This window comes from Larimichthys crocea, chromosome XVIII (genome assembly GCF_000972845.2).
Source record: "Larimichthys crocea isolate SSNF chromosome XVIII, L_crocea_2.0, whole genome shotgun sequence".
NCBI classification, from domain to species: Eukaryota; Metazoa; Chordata; class Actinopteri; family Sciaenidae; genus Larimichthys; species Larimichthys crocea.
In genome coordinates this window covers 13505955-13525210 of record NC_040028.1, presented here as the reverse complement: position 1 = coordinate 13525210, position 19256 = coordinate 13505955, and the positions used below count along the sequence as shown (strand labels likewise).

General features: G+C 42.3%; 2 protein-coding genes across 7 annotated transcripts in view; one reads left to right on the top strand and one right to left on the bottom strand.

Moving 5' to 3' along the window:
- Positions 1 to 617: 617 nt before the first annotated feature.
- Positions 618 to 16482, top strand: LOC104920067 (WD repeat, SAM and U-box domain-containing protein 1). 2 transcript variants are annotated; one of them, XM_027290826.1, is made up of 12 exons: positions 627 to 1063; positions 1151 to 1615; positions 3549 to 3742; positions 4626 to 4712; positions 6074 to 6167; positions 6725 to 6758; positions 6884 to 6924; positions 7295 to 7404; positions 7990 to 8019; positions 11374 to 11550; positions 15580 to 15714; positions 15830 to 16482. In XM_027290826.1, the coding sequence occupies exons 2-12, from the start codon at positions 1218 to 1220 to the stop codon at positions 15979 to 15981; spliced, it is 1452 nt and encodes a 483-aa protein (XP_027146627.1). In that variant the 5' UTR covers positions 627 to 1063; positions 1151 to 1217; the 3' UTR covers positions 15982 to 16482. The 2 variants fall into 2 exon arrangements, with proteins under 2 accessions (XP_027146628.1, XP_027146627.1); XM_027290827.1 differs by lacking the exon at positions 7990 to 8019 and having other exon boundaries at positions 618 to 1615.
- The window catches only part of tanc1b (tetratricopeptide repeat, ankyrin repeat and coiled-coil containing 1b), a 95901-nt gene continuing 93047 nt past the window's right edge, over positions 16403 to 19256 (bottom strand). For all 5 annotated transcript variants that reach the window (XM_027290821.1, XM_027290822.1, XM_027290824.1 and 2 more), the window contains one exon: positions 16403 to 19189. In XM_027290821.1, coding sequence (XP_027146622.1) covers positions 17584 to 19189 — 1606 coding nt within the window. In that variant the 3' untranslated portion in view covers positions 16403 to 17583. The remainder of the gene's footprint in view (positions 19190 to 19256) is intronic.

Genomic DNA, 19256 nt, shown 5'->3' with positions numbered 1-19256 from the left:
TAATGCTTTATTTGATTTTATCCAAGTACACTTTGGAGTACAGCGTTTCCAAATTCTGCTGCTTTATACTTCTGCTCCACCACAAAGTGAAATATTATACTTTACACCACTACACTTAGTCCACAGTTATAGTCATAAGGTTGCAATTTAACTACATATATAAAACCTGATCAACAAATAAAAATTTGAGCCACTGTAAAGCCGTTAAGCTCGACCAGCTGCAACATAAAATGCTGCTTTAATCTATTTTAAATGATCAGAATCACTTTTATCCGCCAGGTGTGTGCGCACACACGAGGAACTTGACTCCTTCGGTTTACACTTATGGACATAAGACAAAAACAAGGAGCTTGAAAGGTAAAAATAAAAATAAACGTGACATAAAAACTATCTACATATAAATATCTAGCTATATAAAACAGTAACAACAGACAGAATAAAGTTTTCTGTGCACAGGATGCTGATATAAATATGGTCTGTACAGCAGGTTGTTATTATGTACATGAGGTATTAGTATTGCAGTATATACAGTATGAGTTCCTACAGTAAAGAGATAAATTGTATGTAGTTTTCAGTTATTGCACCAGCTGTTCATCACAGTGACAGCCTGCGGGGAAAGCAAAACTGAACCTGTGTCTGTTCAGATTAGAATAATCATAATGTACACCAGGTTATGACTTTTACTTTTGAACTTTTATATCATTTTATCAATCCCACTTTATTTGTGTAGCACTTATCATAGAAAACATTGTAACACAAAGTGCTTCACACACTTCCACCTCATTACAAACAAAGCACAAGACAAAATGAGGATCTGAGAGGTAATTAAAGTAAAAACAAATCCAGTTAATCTCCTTAATTTGATCCATTTGTTGATCAGAAATCATCTTCAAACTAAAAAAACAGTTTTATTATATGAACAATAATACTCCAACCTCGACTATGGACATTGTGTAACTGAGCGTCACATGACTGATAACAGCTGTGGAGATAAACAGACTTTAAAGCTGGGCTGGGAGGAGGAAGTAGAGGACACATGAGGAGCCACACTCTGTGCGGAGAGGTTTGTGTATTTTCTTTATTCTCCCCAAATGTTTGATCTCCTCTTGTCCTCTGCTGGGTCTCTCATCTCCTCTTTTTGCTTTCACAGGCTGATATCTGAGCGTTTTGCGCCACCTTGTGTGTGAACAGCAACCTTCAGCCACATCTGTCACAAGATGGTGTCAGTGATTGCCACTCTTCGCCACCACACGGACGAGGTGAGCTGCTGCGCCTTCTCTCCATCGCTCCTGGCCACCTCCTCCGGCGATAAGACCCTCCGTGTTTACAGCGCGGCTGACTTCTCGGAGCTCCCTTTCTCTCCTCTCTCGGGTCACGGATACGGAGTTCACTGCTGCCGCTTCAGCTCGTGTGGAGGCTTCCTGCTCAGCTGCTCCACCGACGGATCCGTGATCGTGTGGAGCTCGGGCACAGGTGAGGTGACCGCCGTGCTGCAGCACCCGGGCCGCAGTCCGCTCCGAGTGTGCGCACTGGCGCCGGACTCCTCCCTCCTGCTGGCAGGGGCCTGTGATGGCACCGTGGCCCTCTGGGACTTCTCCTCCAAGACATTACGCAGGTACAGTGTCACTAGTTGCAGCCTTAGTGTGACATATGATTTTCCATACTGTAATTTTACTGTGGTTGTCTATTCTAATATATATATATATATACTCACACATCATGTCTGTTTCTGGGCAAGTTTCTTCCAGTTGAGGCTCCAGGGTGCACTCTGTTGTGCAGATTATGAAACTGATTGTAAAATTGACTTTTTTAAAAACTCTATAAATATTCATGACTGTAAGCAATCATCAAAGCAAGTGCTTAGTTGTTATTCATTAAGAGTTTAACACTCACATGCTCGGCTTTTCTTTATTATTCATTCTGGTGCATAAAACAATGAAAAAAGCCAGAGGTCAGATCATTGTGTAACATTTAAGGGGATCTATTGACAGAAATGGGATTTAATATTCATAACTATGCACCATGTACCACCTTATAAAATATTAGGCTCACTGAGTGCCACCAGTATGACTGCGATGTTATTTGTATTTAACATGATGGTTGTACTTTTTTAACTGACTCTGTTCAGCTGTGGACAGTTCATGCAGGAGGCAGCTTTAAATAAACTCCTCCTGATCCACATTTCTCTGCTTAATAGTTCCCGTCTGCAGCCACAATTGCAGTTTTAGCTCTTCTTACTATTTTCCCATCACAGTTTAATTCATAACAATTTGGGGTATGGACGCGCTTCAACGTAACTTCACAGCAGGGTTACATCAAAACAAAGTATATTACAGGAGAGACAGAACAGATTGTAAATTACATTTCAATGAACTTTGAACTTTAGTAGTACTTCTTATACTATACTCTAATACTTTCACAATATCATATAATGGTTTTAAATGACTTTATTTAATTTAAATAATTGTCGAATGCTCCGTGTGACACTAGAGGGAGCTCGTGCTTCGAGTTTTTATCTACAGAGGGAGTTGGTCCTCTTCCACGGAGTCTGCCATGTTGTATCTACAGCAGCCCACGAGGGACAAACCAAACATGGCACGGTCACTGTAGTTTTTCCTTCATGCTTGAAACTAAAGGGAGAGGTGAAGGGTATTCAGTCAGTTGCAATATGAAACATCACCACTAGATGTCACTAAATTCTACACACTGGCCATTTAATATTTAAAAAAAAAAACATTAAATAAAGCTGAAATTGGTAAAATGTTTAGTAAAAACAAATCAAACTAGTTGATTAATTTCAAACATTCATATATTCAATAGTCAAATATGAATGCTATTAAACAATTTGATTAATAATACTGGTGTTTGTTTGTTTTATTTTTTTTATAGCTTTTAGCAACATCTTGCAGCCATCATCAACAAAAAGAGTCGTCTACATGATCATCAGGTTCTTTCCTGATTCTTGTATTGCAAGTTTCAGATTTTTGCATAGAAATTTGAGAATCTGAAGCCAGCTGAAAATCTAATCTTTAGGGCATTTAACAGACTGCTTTTGGCTTTTTCAGACATGGATTAGTCCGAGTCTGTCTACTTCAGGATTACATTAAAGGTGCCACTGTAGTTTCTCCCTCACAATAGGAAGGAGAGTGAGGTGAAGAGAGGAGTTGCAGTCTACAACTACACCTGCAAAAATGCCACTAAATCCTACACACTGGCCCTTTAAAGTTGGTTTAACAGCAGAGACACATGAAACTAATGAAGAACAAGCAGCCAGACAAGTAGTCACTGACAGGAGCAACCAATTCACTAATTGGGATAAAATATGTTAATTAGAGATTTTGTGAGAATCATTTTTGGATAATTTGTCTTTCATTCCTTTTTTTCACAAGAAATTATGTGATTTTTGTGATGTGTCACAGGTTTTACAAGCCTGCTGTGTCTCTCCAATTAAGACTCTCACAGGTGGCTTAAATGAATCTCAATCTGGTAAACTTTGCTGTTTATAATGTGTCTAACCTAAACTGTAAATCTAACGTTGTCTGTTACAGATGCAGTGCAGCAAGTGAGGCCAGTGTCGTGGCCTGCTGTTTCTCTCCTTGTGGCCAGATGTTTGTGACCGGCTGTACCCATGGAGACCTCAAACTCTGGGATACGGACATCAGCCTCCTGCATGCTCTGAGGGACGCCCATGACCTGGGAGTCACCTGCTGCAGCTTCGCACCCCAGTTTAAAATTGGTGACGGTCAGTTGAGCCAAACTTGTAAAGGTTTGGGTGAACTGAAGTTTAGATTTCAGTTTCGGCCAGTGGTGGAAAAAGTGTTTATATTTCTTTATTTAAGAGAAGTCATACAATCAGAACCTTACTTAAGTAAATATATATAGTATTATCAAAAGTCAAAGCTTGCAGTTTGCAGACTCAGTGCTCAGTGTTTTTCAATTAATGTTACTGCTGCATGTGACTATTTTAGATGTGTTCATTTTAACTATTTTCTATTCTTTTGTGCAGTTTTATCTCCAGCAGTGTTTCGTGGTCTATAATATCATCATATGTTTGGAGTTTTCCTGTTCTGTGTGAACCAAAAACTTCTCATAAGAAAATCAGTCGTGTTTTCAGCTTTGTCACAATGTATTTTCCAGATAATCCAAGAGGGGTTTTATTTAGTGCAAGAAGTAGGAGAATTTTTTGAACATTTAGTTTATCATAAAAATCACAGAATTTGTAACTGTAGCGATTAAAAAAAGTAAAATATCTTGCTCTGAAATAAAGTTGCATAACATGGAAATACTCAGTAATTCAAGTGCAAGCACCTCGAATGTGTACTTGAGTTATTAGTTAGATCCCACCACAGATTTTGTTGCACCTGTTGCATTTTGTCCTAAAGTCAAAATTCTATTTACTGTGTTTGTTCCTTTTTCCACTTTGGGGAGTAGAAATCATATTTTTGTTCAGGGAGTCTGGCTTTAATCCAAAACATCATATTTATGCCACATATAATGTGAAAGAAGCTGGTCATGTGTTGTTTTCACTTCACAAACAGACTGTCAGATTACGTTTGTCTTCTTCTTTTGTTGTTAAACTCAGTCGTGCGTGAACGTTCAGAAAGATGGCTGTTCTCGTTCTGCAGATGGCTGCTGTGTGGAGTTTCGACTGGCCTCCTGTGGCCAGGACAGCCAGCTGAAAATATGGATTGTTTCCCAGCGTGAAGGAGCAGGTAAGGCCGACCCCTCTTTGCACTTCGTCTCTCTTCTCGAGAGAAAACCTGCTGACTGCTTTAACCTTGAAATCTCTCTGCAGAATAGAACAATTTTATTAGTGTGTGGAATAAATCAGCTGCAGACTTGCTCATTAATAATGGATCACTTTAAGACATTCTGCTAAAATACAGCAGAGGACGGTGTGTGAGCTGGTGGAGACGAGTCGAGAGGAAATCAGGTGCCATATATCCACTGTGACATTTATATCTTGTACGACCGGCGGCAGAACAAGAAGATTTCTTGTATGTTCGCGGGTTGTGTAACCGGCCTTACAGACTCTATTTTCATTTTTTTCAAAAGCCACGTTGTTAGTGCCTAAGATCTGTTGCCGTGGTAACAGCCTTTTCTTGGAGAGGATGTGTTGTGTCCCACTTGGTGACCCGCTGCGGCCCATGGGGATTATTCATCTCTGAGCAGCTTGTAGAAGGACACAGAACAATATCAATCCTCGTTTCATTTCTTCACAATGTTTCAGATGTTTTTCTGTGTATTTTTCTCATCTTTGCACAAGGACTGCATGCTTGAATCCCTCTTTCTCTGTATTATGAGACAGAGAGTCAAATGTAGATGATTCAGGGAAGCCGAGAGGCCAGTTTTGAAGCTGACACCACTGTCGGTACGAATATTTTCTAGTCCTTTCTTACTGCAACACTTCTATAGTTCAATTTAATTTGAAGTTTTACTCCAAGTGCTAACTTAAATCTTTCAAATTTTTATAGTTTTGCAGCCTTTTCCTTTCACCCGGCAACCAGCGCCCAGATTTCTTCCTTAATCCGACGCACTAGTGTTTCGCATCACATCATGAATGTGCGTGCAAATAATAAATTAACCTCCCGCAGAGGCTGAAAACAGTATTTTTACTCTAATGTGGGGGAGAAAAAAAAGGGAGGTTGTCTGTTTACAGGCTGATCAATTAAATGATGCTACAGACCAATTAGATTTGATGAATTATTGCTCTGTTCTCAGAAGTGTCTTTCTATATTAGGCCGTGAATTATTGCCAAAAAAGAAAAACCTTTTGATTCTGAGCAGCTGTCAGCGGGCGGCACAGCTGCAAGCCGGCAAGAGGGAGGGGAGTTATTGACAAAAAGTTTATTTGGGAGCGAGGTGGGGATGCTGAACAGATACAGACTGTGATGGACTTTGACGTGTGTGTGTGTCACTTTCAGAGAGTACACTTTATTATCCTTTGGTTAAAGTTTGATTAGGTTTAGGCACAAAAAAACACATTTACATTTTTCACCTTTTTTGTCAGTATTTGGTATTTTATTTTGAACTTTCCTTTCCTGTGTGTGTGTGTGTGTGTGTGTGTGTGTCAGCCTGTGCCATGAAGCTGCTTCACACTCTCACCTCTCAGTCTGCTCCGGTCCTGTCTTGTGCCTTCTCCTCTGACGGCGATCTAGTCGTCTCGGGGTAAAGCCACACACACACACACACACACACACACACACAAACACACACGCACAGAAAAGTCACAGCAGTAATAATCACCTCCTGTGCTGATAACTGAATATTGACTTTCGTGCCTGTCGGGCTTTGTGTTCTGTTAAGCCATTTGTTGTATTATTTGCTGTGAAATCACTTGCTCATCTGGGACAAATTAAGTTTAAATGAATCTCTCTCTCTCCTCCATATTGAAAATGCTCCTTTTTGTTATGCGCCGTAAACAGCAGATGCCACTGCTGAGCACTGATCCTGCTGTTCCCTCAGTCGGCCACAGGAGGAGTGTATTTTGTTGTGTTTAAACCTCCGTTTGAATCCCTCTGCTGTCGCTGGCTTTAAATCAAACACACTGAAGGTTAATCTGGCCTTTTATTTGTAGCACTTAGAAACATTTGAATAATGCATGTTTTTGTCTGACCAGAATACAATATTATCCTTTAATTATCATTCTGTACTTGCAAATGCACGAGCATGGATTCTGCAAAATGCATTTTGACTTGTGTGTGTGTTCTACTTTTATTCAACAGTTCAGTGGATAAAAGTGTTGCAGTATATGATGCGGTAAGTAAAGCATGAAAACACTGACGAAATGTAAGTTTCGCTCTGAAACTGTGGAGACTTCTACACATCTGAACACTGTAAACCATATGTGCGTGTGTGTGTGTGGGGTTGCACTTTGTTTACAGACCCTGGGAGCCCTGCTCTACACTCTGAAACAGCACGACAGGTAAATGACCTGCCCTCCCGCCGCTATGCAATCTCAGCAGCTATCAGGCAAACGGCAGAAGAAGAGTCCCAGTGTTTCCAATCAAAACCTGTGATTTTTAGCTTGATTAGGTTTTTATTTTTTCCACAGAAGCGCCGGGTTCAGTGATGCAATAGTATATTCTCCAGCGTTGCTTTCTAGACAGTCATTGAAGTGGCACTGCAGGTAGTCACCAGCAGAGCGCTTTGAAGTGCTTGAAAGGATTTAAGATACTGTCCGATCTAAGACTGGATTTTTATTTTTAAAGGAAGAGGGAACCTGGCTTTTAAAGCTCTTCCTGTGCCAGGTTCAGTCTGTCACGCACACCTTTTTACATTTCTCCTCTCCGCAGGTATGTGACTGCTGTCGCTCTGTCTCCCACCATGCCGTGGATTGCAACCGGCTCCATGGACAAAACCGTAAACGTGTGGAGAATAGAGAGGGATGGAGTCAGCAGAACGGGTAAATACTTAACAGTTGAATTGTTTAGGTTGGCGCCTACAAATGAACAATCACTCCTCTTTATATAAAAAAACAACTGTTAGCAGCGGTTCAAAGCCCAGAAGCCATTTGGAGAGCCAAAGCCTCCCAAAAGAGTGTTTTGGGTGATATCCAGCAGGAGAAGCTCCCATTACACGTGTATTGCTGTCTGGCTGCGGTGTCTAGAGGAGGAATTGTGATTGATGTTTATTGGTGCGGCAGGGCGAACTACCACTGAGCCTCGGAGAGCTCTTGTTATGGAGGTGAATCCTCCTTTAAAAAATAAATTTGAAAAAGTCTTTACCCGAGATGAGAGAAAATGTTTGGAATACTGAACGAAAAGGTGAAATCGTGTGACACCTGGAGGCCTTGAAGCTTCATCGGGTTAGCTCCCGATCCGCCATCAGTCAGGTTGATGTTGACAAAGCAAATTCCATCTCTGCCTTTTTTTTATTTTTTTTAATGTGTCTACCTCTTTCTCTGTCCCTTTTTTCCTTTAATCTTGTTCCTTTCTTTCTTTTAACATATTAAAGATATTCCCTTTTATGTTTTTTTTTTGTTCCGCAGAAGCTGAATCAAGACAGACAGCATGCCACGGTAAATAAATGCATCGTTCACTTTCACAAATCTTCAGTTGTTCACAGTCACTCTTTAAAGCGAAATGCCACGAGTTCGGATATTAGAGTTTAGTAAAGGTGTTTAGATAATTCAATGTCTTGATATACTGGAAACATCTTCTGAGCTGTCGTTGTGGCACATTGTCGCCTTGTTTTTGTGCATGCGGTGAAAGCTTTTCTTTCTTTTTTTTGTTTGTCTTCTGTATACTGTTTTATTTAAACCCCCCCCAAAAAGGTGCTTTGGTGAAGCTAACAGGATCCAAAAAGATAAATGGAAATGGCAACTGTCTGGCTTTGAAGGATAAGGCGACCATTATTCAATGCTTTTCTTAATGTCAGCAAATCCCATGAAAAGACCAAAGCCAACAATGTTTCTCTCGACATTTCGTCATCCACTGACTATGGATGTCAGTTGTTGGTCCACTACTTTGGTCCAGACTGAAATATCCCACCAACTCTCTGATTAATCGCCATGAAATTTGGTGCAGGTGCAGCTTTCTAATGTGAATCCCATCAGCCACAGCTGTAGCACTGAGATGGTAAACATTACGCAAGTTTCTTTTATTTTTTTAACCCTCATTTAACCAGGAAATGTTTCTTTGAGATTAAAAATCTTTTACAAGCGAGTCCTGGCCAAGGCAGGCAGCAGCACAAACTAAGAACAAGTCAATTAAAACAGATACAAAACAGACAGTATGACTAAATGTCTGTCTATCCATTGTCTGTAATTGCTCATCAGGGTTACGGTGGAGCCGGAGCCTATCCCAGCTGACTTTGGGGCTCATCACAGGGCACATAGAGACAAACAACCATTCACGCTCACATTCAAACCTACGGGCAATTTAGAGTCATGAATTAACCCGTGCATGTCTTTGGACTGTGGGAGAGTAGGAGAACATGCACACTCCACACAGAAAAAGGCCTGAAAAGTTTCGAAACAGGAAACTTCTTGCTGTGAGGTGACAGTGCTAACCACTGCACCACCGTGCCGCCCTATTACTACAGTAGTACGAGCTCGAGTACAAGCAAAGTTGAAGCATGTCTCCGGGTCAAAATGGATTCAAAAGCTTTCAAAGATCTCAGAGTTTTTTACGTCTTCTTCTCAATTTCTGTCCGAACATTCGGTTCAGACAACGTGTAAAAGTCCCTCGACCGCAACGAGCACTGTCCATCACACATCTGAGAAGTGCAATTACACAGGAATCCCAGGAATCGCCTTATATATTAAACATACAGTACGTGCACCCACGAGTTGCTAAACTAGTCCGTTCTACCCGAGCGTAAAGCTCACAGTGGTGAGTCAAGACTTTACGATATGACTGAATCACCAGGTGTGTTGAATTAAGTGGTCTAATTAGACCTCCTGGTAGTTTAGTTTTGTTGCACCTCACGGGGCGACGTGCCCTGTTATCATTCTTGTCTGTGTACACACTTTCAGTGACATCAAGTGATTCCTGCTATAAACACACCCACCTTCAACCAGACTAAAGCTCTAATCAGGCCGATTGAAAACGCCTGTGTTTGTGGGCACGGTCTTTAATAAAAGGGCCGTGGAAAACCTCTAAAAAAAAAAATGAATTGAGAGTTTAGAGATGACCTCTTGTTTTCTGGAAGTTTATTCCAGATATGTGGCGTATAGAAAAAAAGTTTTGACTGTAGGGGCAGTAAACAGAAACCTAAAAAGTCTGAACCTGAACTATATTTACCATCTAATGCTTCACAGACCTTTAGTAATATTTTAAAATGAAGCTTTACTCAAACAGAAGTACTGGCCGTGTTCATAACGTGTAACACGGTGCAAATGTAACACGTTAAAGGCACAATTTGTAATATTTAGGCTGATTTATTTGTCAGAAATTGATTTTTAGATTTTTTATTCTACATATACCGCGGGTCCAATAACACAGTGACCGCCATATTTATTACAGTAGCCTAAAACGGACAAAGGGCACGCAAACGCGTTTCACCACTACATCACCAAGGTAAGAGGACATGAAAAGGAGGAACAAGAAGAAGGCAGATGTGACGTAGTGGAGGAGGACGAAGGCGTGTTTGCTGTTTAAATCTAGACGAATGGACGATCACACGTATTATTTAGCAAGAAGAAGAGCCAAGAGAGCAGGAATCTTTGCATCAAAGAAGTGAAAGCTAAACTAAATTGGGACGGATGACGGCAGAAAACAGGATAAACATCGCTGCTGATGGATGAACAGTTACCGGAGAGAATGATCTATCTGGTTTGAGCCGCACGGATAATACTTCTGGGTAGAATGAGTTATTCGCTGGTTGACAATAAGAAAACGACTATCACCAGACTTTAGGTGATGAAGAGAACTTCATATGTGCGTCTGTCCAAGTAATTAAACACCACAGTCTGAGCTGTCCCAGTCTGCAGAGTGAGGTTTTTCATGCTTCTGGCACAGTGTTTCCATGACTCAGCCTCCTAGACTGGGAGACTCCACACTCTATCAGCCAGAGCTGCAGAGAGAGGAGGTGGTGTTACTCCGCTTCACTGTCGTGCAGACCCAATAAGTAGATATTTCCACTCAGTGCAACGGTGCTTTGGACAGGATTTCTGCTTGCATAGTTTTATTCTTGCCAAAAAATGGAAAATCACTTTTTAAACAACGTAGCAATTTTAGTTCTATTTTGTTTTTTTTATATAGATAACCCCATGAAGGCCCCACGTTGACAATTATGGATGTTTCCATTGCAGCTGCAATAAAAACACATTTTCAGCAACACCTTATTTCTAGACATACTGTCACGACGTTAAACACAAAGAAGCTGTTTCTTAAGAGGTTATCGAAAAAAGCATTTTGGCATCCAAGGCCACTTTTCTTTTTTTGTGTGTTTTTTTTGTAGCAGAGGTAGGAAGAGGTGGAAATCTAACATGTGGTTTAGCGTTGTAATGAGCAACACCTCCCCCCAGACTTCAGGGTTATCCTTCACGTGGTTAACGATGGGCGATGGGAACCATGAGGCTGCTGCGAGGTGTCATTAACGGGGGCCCGGCTCGCAACAGGCCAGTTTATTTCGGCCTTGCATGATAAATGACGGCTGCTCACTCACATAGTGTCATATGAAGGTTGATGAGCTGCATGCTGGCACAAAATGAAGTTTCCCCAACTCTGGGTTTAATTTCTTTTTCTTTGCTTGCTCAGGGATCTGCGTGTGCAGGAAAGTAATTGTCACTCACTCCATATCAGCACCGAGTGTCCTTTTTCTGTGGAGTGTGAGGGGAAATTGTTAGTTTGCACCAGATAAGTTTAGTTGCAGGAGATGGGGGTGTAATAGCAGAGCACTTCCTCCTTTCCTGTTGTGTGTTTTGCAGGAAGGAACTTGCCGGGTCACTCCAGGCTGCTGGTTGCTGATTGGTCGGAGGAGGATGTGCAGACTTGGCTCTGTGAAGAAGGACTGCAGGAGCTTGTCAGCATCTTCAAAGCCAACAACATTGACGGAGCAGAGCTCAGCCAGCTGGACAAGGAAACGGCCTCAGAGCTGGGAATCGGTGAGGATGGAATATAAAGCACGGCTACATATAATATAGTGTACAGAACACAGACACACACAGGATACACTGGGATTCAGTGTTTTTCAGGGGGGATTTATTGTTTGGTCCTAAAACATGACAAGCTTGAATCGGATAGCGTGATATAAACGGCTTTGATTTATCCACCCCCTCCTCCCAAAAAAAAAAAAAACTCTCCAGACCTGAGGCTGCTGCATTTCTATCTGCTTATACAATCACAAATCACGCTGTGAGGACAGTACCCCACAGGATGACCTTTACGTCACAGACAATGATAATCCCTCTGAAAATAAGATTAGTCCATTCTGGGGTCGTCCAAGGTCTCGGTGTGGAAAGTCGCTGTACAAACTGCAGCTAGAAAACTCAGAACACACTGTAGACACCCGCAGCAAACAATATACAAATGTCAGCCTCATTAGAACTACTGTATAATGATTAGAGCGAACCCTGAGGCTGTTATGTTTAAAGATTTAAAGTTTCAGTTTGCTTTCTTGCAGTTATTTTGATTAAAAATAAGACTGCGATTGTTGGATTCGGCTTCATATTTATAAGTGGTGTCAATATTCTTATCTAACACTCGGCAAAACAAAGTGCGCAGCAGCAACTATCCACTAACAGAGGCTGAGTAGACGCTTAAGTTTCACAGTGTTTATGAACTAAAGAGTAACTTGGCATAACATGACATACTGAACTGGACGAAACTATAGGATACGATAGGTGAGAAGATTTGAAACAAGACGAGATGATAAATAATGAGATGGTCGAGAGGAAATACTGGAGCCTACGTCACCCTCTTTTCTAACTCCTGCCACCAAGTGCACAGGTAAAAAAAACTCAGGTGAAACCACAACCACACCCCTCAGTGCTAATTACCAAAAAAAACAAAACATGTATGATCTAAACAAATAACAGCTCAAGTGTCAGTTATTTTGCAGGAACAAGTGTTTGGTGTTAGTGTCATCATGTGGCTCTTATAAGGGCACCTCTTGTTCATAACTCCTGGGGTCAGCGTTAACCATAGAAGGATGCCCTTAAACACACATGTAAATATCAACACTTACCTTATACTCTAAATACTGGCAAAGAAGAAACAGTTTCACTGATTGTCTGTGTGATATCAGCAAAGTTTTCAATGCAAGAGCCACCAGCGTTACATACAACCACGATGCACGTGACTGTTTATAGCACCTGTGTTATCATAAATTCATTAAATCAGCCAAAATTCACAATCATCATCATAAACAACCAGAAAGACAATCTATGATTTAGTGTTTCACAATCCAGGACATGAAAACTGTGAAATAATATAATTAATTTATAAAAACACCTTTTGATTGTTATGATCCATGTGTAGACTGCAAAAAAAAACATCCACAATTAGCTAAAAAACCTAAAAAAATGAATAACGTTTGATTGTTCGATTTAATTTCTCACCTCATTTTTCACACGGTTCTCTCTACAAATCTGAACTCGCACCTCTTCAGAAATCTGCACGAGGCGCACACAAAGCTCTCTGCAGAATAAAAACCTCATTATTTTCTGTTGAAAAAACACATTTAGGGGATTGTTAACCTTGTATTTCACGTCCTTGGTAGTTAGTATTTCAGTGCTGGTAGTTTCAAATGAGCACAGCGCTCTCTTGAATTCTTTAGGCACACAGTGATTTGAGGGGAATTGAACCGTTGAATGCGGTAAATAAACCGTCTTTACTTTGATTACGGTTACTTTGTGCCGACTATAATCATGTAACTAGCTGCATCAAAGTCCCACCCTTAATCACGGCTGAAACACCCCTTTGCCGTTTGTTGTCTTTGCTTTAATTGGACAGCAGTAGACTCAGTAAAAAAAACAACCGTAATGCCAACTTCACTCGCCTGCTGCTCGCTTATGCAAAGCATGTCCTATGGACCGAGCATCTCTTTTCCATGTGTTTAGTATGGAGGACAGCTCTCGTCATTACTACAGAATGAGGACAGCAGATTGCCACATTTCCTGTCCTTTTTTTTTTTTGCCTTGTGCAACCAACAACAGTCATTTTCAGTGCATGCTGTCAGTGTGAATACATGCATGTGTGCAGACAGTAACACATACGTCACACACACACACACACACACACACACGCAGCAAATTATATTCCAGTGCACTTCACTTGATGAAATATTCATGAATCTTTGAGTAAGGGGAGGAGGGGGAGGAAAAAAAAGAAAAGTTCCTCTCGGATATAATTCGGTGTATCTCCGTGGAGACAGCCTCATTCTGCAGTTTTATTGTAGCTTCTCGTCAAATTATCAATCTAAATGTAAAGTGGACGGTATAGTACTAATGGCTTGTGCTCACAAGAAGAAAAACATGGAAACTTGTGGAAATCTTAAACCCTATACAGCTGTGAAGTGCAGTTTTTCTACCCAGGATTAGTTCATCGGATGAATCAGAGGACTTAATGGGTTCAACGTGTTTCACATAGAGAAGACATTTTGATTAAGCGCTGTCACTTCTCCCGTAGGATCCAAACCATTTGTGATTGCGACAGCAGGCCTCCACTGCTGTTTTACTTTAAACTTGAATTCAAGCTTTTTTTCAAGGCGCTGAGTTCACGGTAAGAAGAAAGCACAAGTCCGATCAGCGACTGATTGTAACGATCTCTTCAGGTCCTACAAATGGATCAGGTTTCTCCAAAACACGGTGCCGTCATGACATAAGGGAAGAAGCATTCGAGTACGTACACATATGTTCAAATAATTCAATTGAAACTACAACAAAGACTCTTCAAATCTATCCAGAAGTCTCTTCGATATGTGTTAAATTCCCGATGCAGCTTTAAGCCACAGTTTTATGACGTGTTCCAAAAATCATCCCGTTTGGTCGGGCATTCTTGACATCATCTCCAAAGTCAATTAACTTGAACCTAGAAGCAGATGTTTTATTAAGCATCCTCAGCACATGCGAATCAACAAGGGAGGGAAGGGAGTTTACACTCTGCATTCGTGGATGTTTCATAAGCAGATTCCTGAATTTCTTTAGACCCAGTATATTCAATTTGACAACTTTAAGGCCCAGTGTATAGAAATGAAATAAATGTTCGTGTGCAGAATTTCCACTTAAAACCACACATTTAGTGATAAACGTCACAAAATCCAACTGGACTTGGTTATAGATGCGTAAAGATGTTTTCGCCTCTCATCCGAGAAGCTTCTTCAGATCTGTCTGACTGGTGCGGAGACACGAGTATTTATCCTAGGCAGGATCGATCACCAGGTCAATGACTATCATCCACACCAGACCTCATGTAAGTTTAATGACTCTGACGACAGTCGTCACAACAACAACGAGCACTAACGAACCAAGAGGAACAACGACTGTCCTGGTCAATGATTCCGCCTACGATAAATACACCGATCTCCCCATTAGTCAGTCAGAACTGAAGAAGCTTCTCGGATGAGATGAGGGATCTACAACCAAGTCCAGTTGTCCCGGATTTAACCTTTTTTGAAGAGCTGGATGACTGAGAACCTTCACAGAATATCACTGAATAGTTTACTGAATAAATAAAATGTTTTGAAATTCCAATCATAGTAAATAAAGAAAGAAGAAGAAGAATAAATAGAAATCCTATACTACAGAGCATTAGAGTATTGGGGCATAAGGGATGAGGAAAAATTTTATTTTGTAGTTTTTATTCTTGAGTATAATAATGAGAGACTTAACTTTAAAAAATAAAACCCACTAAGTCCACTGGGTAGAGACCCTTTGTCTGAACTGTGAAGCCGTTGTCACACTTCGTCTGGTTCTTTGTGTTCAGCACAGACTGATTGAGCGGAGGTCCAGATTTACTTCTGTGTTTGTTTTCTCTGAAAGACCCGAGACGAGTCTGTCAAGTCTCAATTAGCGGAATAACATTGACATCATGATTAATTTTGTTAGATTGTCTTAAATGTTGGATACGAACGATCCACGCACTGCATGTGATGTGATTTACCAGCGTTACTGAGCGGTGTCTTGGTTTCTCAGAGTCCGTGGGCCTCCGTGGTCGTCTCCTGAGGAAAATCGAGGCACTGAAGGCGGAGCAGAGCGGTTCAGAGGCCCCGGATGAGTTTCTGTGTCCAATCACCAGAGAGCTGATGAAGGATCCAGTCATTGCAGCAGGTTAGACAACAAACGCTAAAAAAAACGGAAGCCATGACTCATTCTGTATGATCTATTTTTGTTATGTAAATCATTATCTCGGTGTTTCTAAGGCGTCAAAATGTCTGTTACACAGATGGGTATTCCTATGAGCGAGAATCCATCGAGAGCTGGATCAGGGGCAAGAACAAAACCAGTCCAATGACGAACCTGCCGTTACAGACAACGCTCCTGACCCCCAATAGATCTTTGAAGACGGCGATAACACGATGGAAGTCGAGCCAGTAGTCAGAAGCGGCACGGCTAACCAGCTAACGGCAGCCACAGTTAGTCTGATGACAGGCCTCCCCTCGTTTGGAATAAGTCTAGATTTTGGTGCACCACTTGATGAGTGCCTGCATATGAGACAGCTTTAAAACTGCACATTTAGAGACGCTTGAAGCGGAAAGTGGAATTCATAAGCTCTGTTTGATACTCACGTGGTAGAGGTCAGTTAGCTCCGTTACCGTTAGCTCTTGTTTTGGTATCTGCTATCATTGTAATGGTCACAATGGATGCTGCTAAGAAAAAAAGTCACATAAGCTCATTGTTAGAAAATAACACTATTTCTCCTACGGCTATACGAAATTTGTGACCACGTGTTAGGCTTCATGGCGATTATTAACTCAGGCAATCTTGTGTTTTAAAAATAAAAGTCAGCAGACGTGTTTGTTTTTTCCTTGAGGGTCTTTATTTCTCTCTCCCATGGTGGCTATGGCAGTAATGATCTATTACAGTATGTGATCACGGCTAATAAAGCTCACAATACTGAAAACATGGCAACAATTGCATTTAACGTACATATTAAAATAGAGCTGATGGCACTGCGCCCCAAAACCGTTTTTTTTTTGTTTTTTGTCAGATTTTATAGATTTTACTCTGTAATATAAACTGCAATTGTAGCATGCACTTAAACTCAACATCATTGAGAATCATAAAATGTCTTAGTAGCTGTGCAAAAATAACTATATAAAATATATTGCTTTTACAATTAACCAAGCCATTGGCGCTGTAAATAAATTAAACTAGACAGCAACAACAAGCAGATACAGAAAGGATTTCAATTCAATGTTAATGGTGATTTATATAATGTACAAATACATTTAAACAAATGCTTCTTTCTTTTTCTTTTTTAAAACCTTTAACACCATTTCAACAACATTGTGCATGAAACTCAAAATACACAAGTCTGAACTTGTCAATACATTTAACATAGACCTTCACTGAAAAGAAGGAAAAGTACATATTTATATAATATATACACGACATGAGGATCTATAACATCCTTCGTAAAACACAGGAATGCCCGTCCTTTAGACTTTCTTACACCTTCACTGAGGACTTCCTTATTTCTCCTCTCTCAGCACCGTGGACATAATGAACCCAGTTCAAACCCCATTTCCACCCACTCAGAACTGTTCTGTAAATGACATTACGCTGTAACTGAATATGCGGTTTTTAAGCACTTGACTCGGCCTAAATGTGTATAAAGTGCTTAACTGTCACCGTTGCGTTGATGAAGACTATACAAGTACATGTCCGAATACTTCCTTCAGTGCAATGTCTCCAGCTTGGCTGAACGACGGCGGACACGTTGTCACGTAACAGAGGCTGACAGCCACAAGCGACAGGTTGGGAGGAGGAAAAAATCTGGAGCGTTCGGTACACTGTGTGCAGTCTGTGTTCACACGGGAAAAACAAACCGCTCGCACGTTGTACTTCTTACAAGGCTTAAACGTGACGCTTGTATTATTTTAAGGTTGGTTTAAAAAAGAAAAAAAACTTTTTTTTTTCACTTTTTGCTGCGTTTGTGTGCGTTTTGGACTAGTACGAGAGATAAAACAAACACCTCTACACATTCGACTCTATAAACGATCGCTTTGGTTTCATTGAAGTCACGTGAAGGGCAGGATTATCTCGGGTTAGGCCAGGCTGCTTGGGCTTACTGTCCATGAACGTGTGCGCCATAGCCAGTGCCGGCTTGGACTCTTTGTAACAGTTGGCCGTTTGGCAGAACTTCTCGGTGAACTCCATGGCGTGCATGCCGTTCTGTAAGCCACTCATCGCCATTGCACCCTGAGGCGGTGGAGGTTTGTGCTGCTCTTGGTAAGTGCTCGCTGTTTTGGTGTAAGGCAGCTCACAGTCGACCGGCAGCAGGCCCATCGCTGACATGTTGTGACACGCCAGGCCGTCGGACGAGTGGTTCAGCCAGTTGCGGCCACCCTGGTGACTTTGCAGCCCGTGCTGCTGCTGCTGCTGTTGGATTTGCTGCTGTTGTTGTTGGAGCTGTTGCTGAAAGCGTGCCGTCTTGTCAGTTATGCCCATGAAGGGTCTGGGTTTGTACTCCATTGCAGAGCTGGCCTGTTGGCTGTGCTTTGTTTTGTCAGAGATCTTGGTGCGTACATCAGGTCCCAGCTTGCCGCTGTCTGATTGGCTGCTGCTGGACGCCAGGCTGCTGGTTGAACTGGACACACGCATGCTGTTGCTGCTGCCTCCTCCTCCCCCCTGGGATCCCAGCGCACCACACAACCCTTCCTTTCCTTGGTCAGTGTGGTTCCCCTGGGGTCCAGGACCAGAGCAGGCCAACCCATCCAGGGACGATGCCGAGTGGGCAGACAACCTGTCTTGTCCTGCAGCCTTGGAGCTGCTGGAGGATGAGTAGGAAGCCTGGGAGGAGTGGAGGCCCTCGTTTTCAGAACTGTGACCCATGGAGACGGAGGCAGCTGCCAGAGACATCCGGTTCCCGTATACGGGCTCGTCAGCTGGGGTCGGCAGAGGGCTGATGTCGATGCCCGGGCCTGGCTTCAGCATACTGGACATGTGTCGGCTGGGTAAGGGACTGGAGGGAGCGTACTGAGATTTGCCTCCTGCTGCGCGGCCGCCCACGGCTCCTGCTCCAGCCTGCATGGAGCTCATATGCTGATTGGTCTTGACTATCTGGGCCTGCTTGGTGGGCTGCAGGACCAGACCCTGTTGGGCCAACGCCTCCCGGTGCTCTCGAGGATATCGGTGGGGTGGAAGCCTGCTGGGGCCTGGGGGCGAGCTGGGGGTCTGACTCTGATGTCCCAAACTGTTGCCGACAGGCTCAAAGGGCAAGACTCTGTTGTAAGAATAACTGTTCTGTGACCAGCAGGCTGCCCTGTCGTTCAGCGAGGTCTCCTCCTCCTCCTCCTCTTCCTCTTCCTCCTCTTCCAAGATGTCTCTTCGTCCTTCCACGTTTCTAGCAAGACTGTGCTCTGAAGGGTCTCCCTGTCCTTCATCTTGATCCTGGTCAGAATCGTGGCCTCCTGACGCCTGGCTTGAAGCGGCTGCAGCCCCAGCGAGGCCTCCTTTAGTCTGGGTGCGCTGCATTTGTTTACATTCGTCCTCTACCCGAGCCAGCAGACGACGGATTTCCCGATTATTGGGGCAAAGCTTGGCCGCCTCGTGCAGGTCAGCTAGAGCCGCCGTGAACTGCCTGTGCATGGAGGAAAAAAAAAGAAGAGAGGCGATTGATTTACCAGATCCGAACCACATAATCGACC

What these genes read in the sequence shown, in the direction of transcription:
- LOC104920067 (XM_027290826.1), top strand. Translation starts at nt 1,218, where the DNA reads ATGGTGTCAGTGATTGCCACTCTTCGCCACCACACGGACGAGGTGAGC. An exon ending in GGCGATCTAGTCGTCTCGGG is followed by an intron (nt 6,168 to 6,724) that starts GTAAAGCCACAC and finishes TTTATTCAACAG; the next exon opens with TTCAGTGGATAAAAGTGTTG. An exon ending in AAGACAGACAGCATGCCACG is followed by an intron (nt 8,020 to 11,373) that starts GTAAATAAATGC and finishes TGTGTTTTGCAG; the next exon opens with GAAGGAACTTGCCGGGTCAC.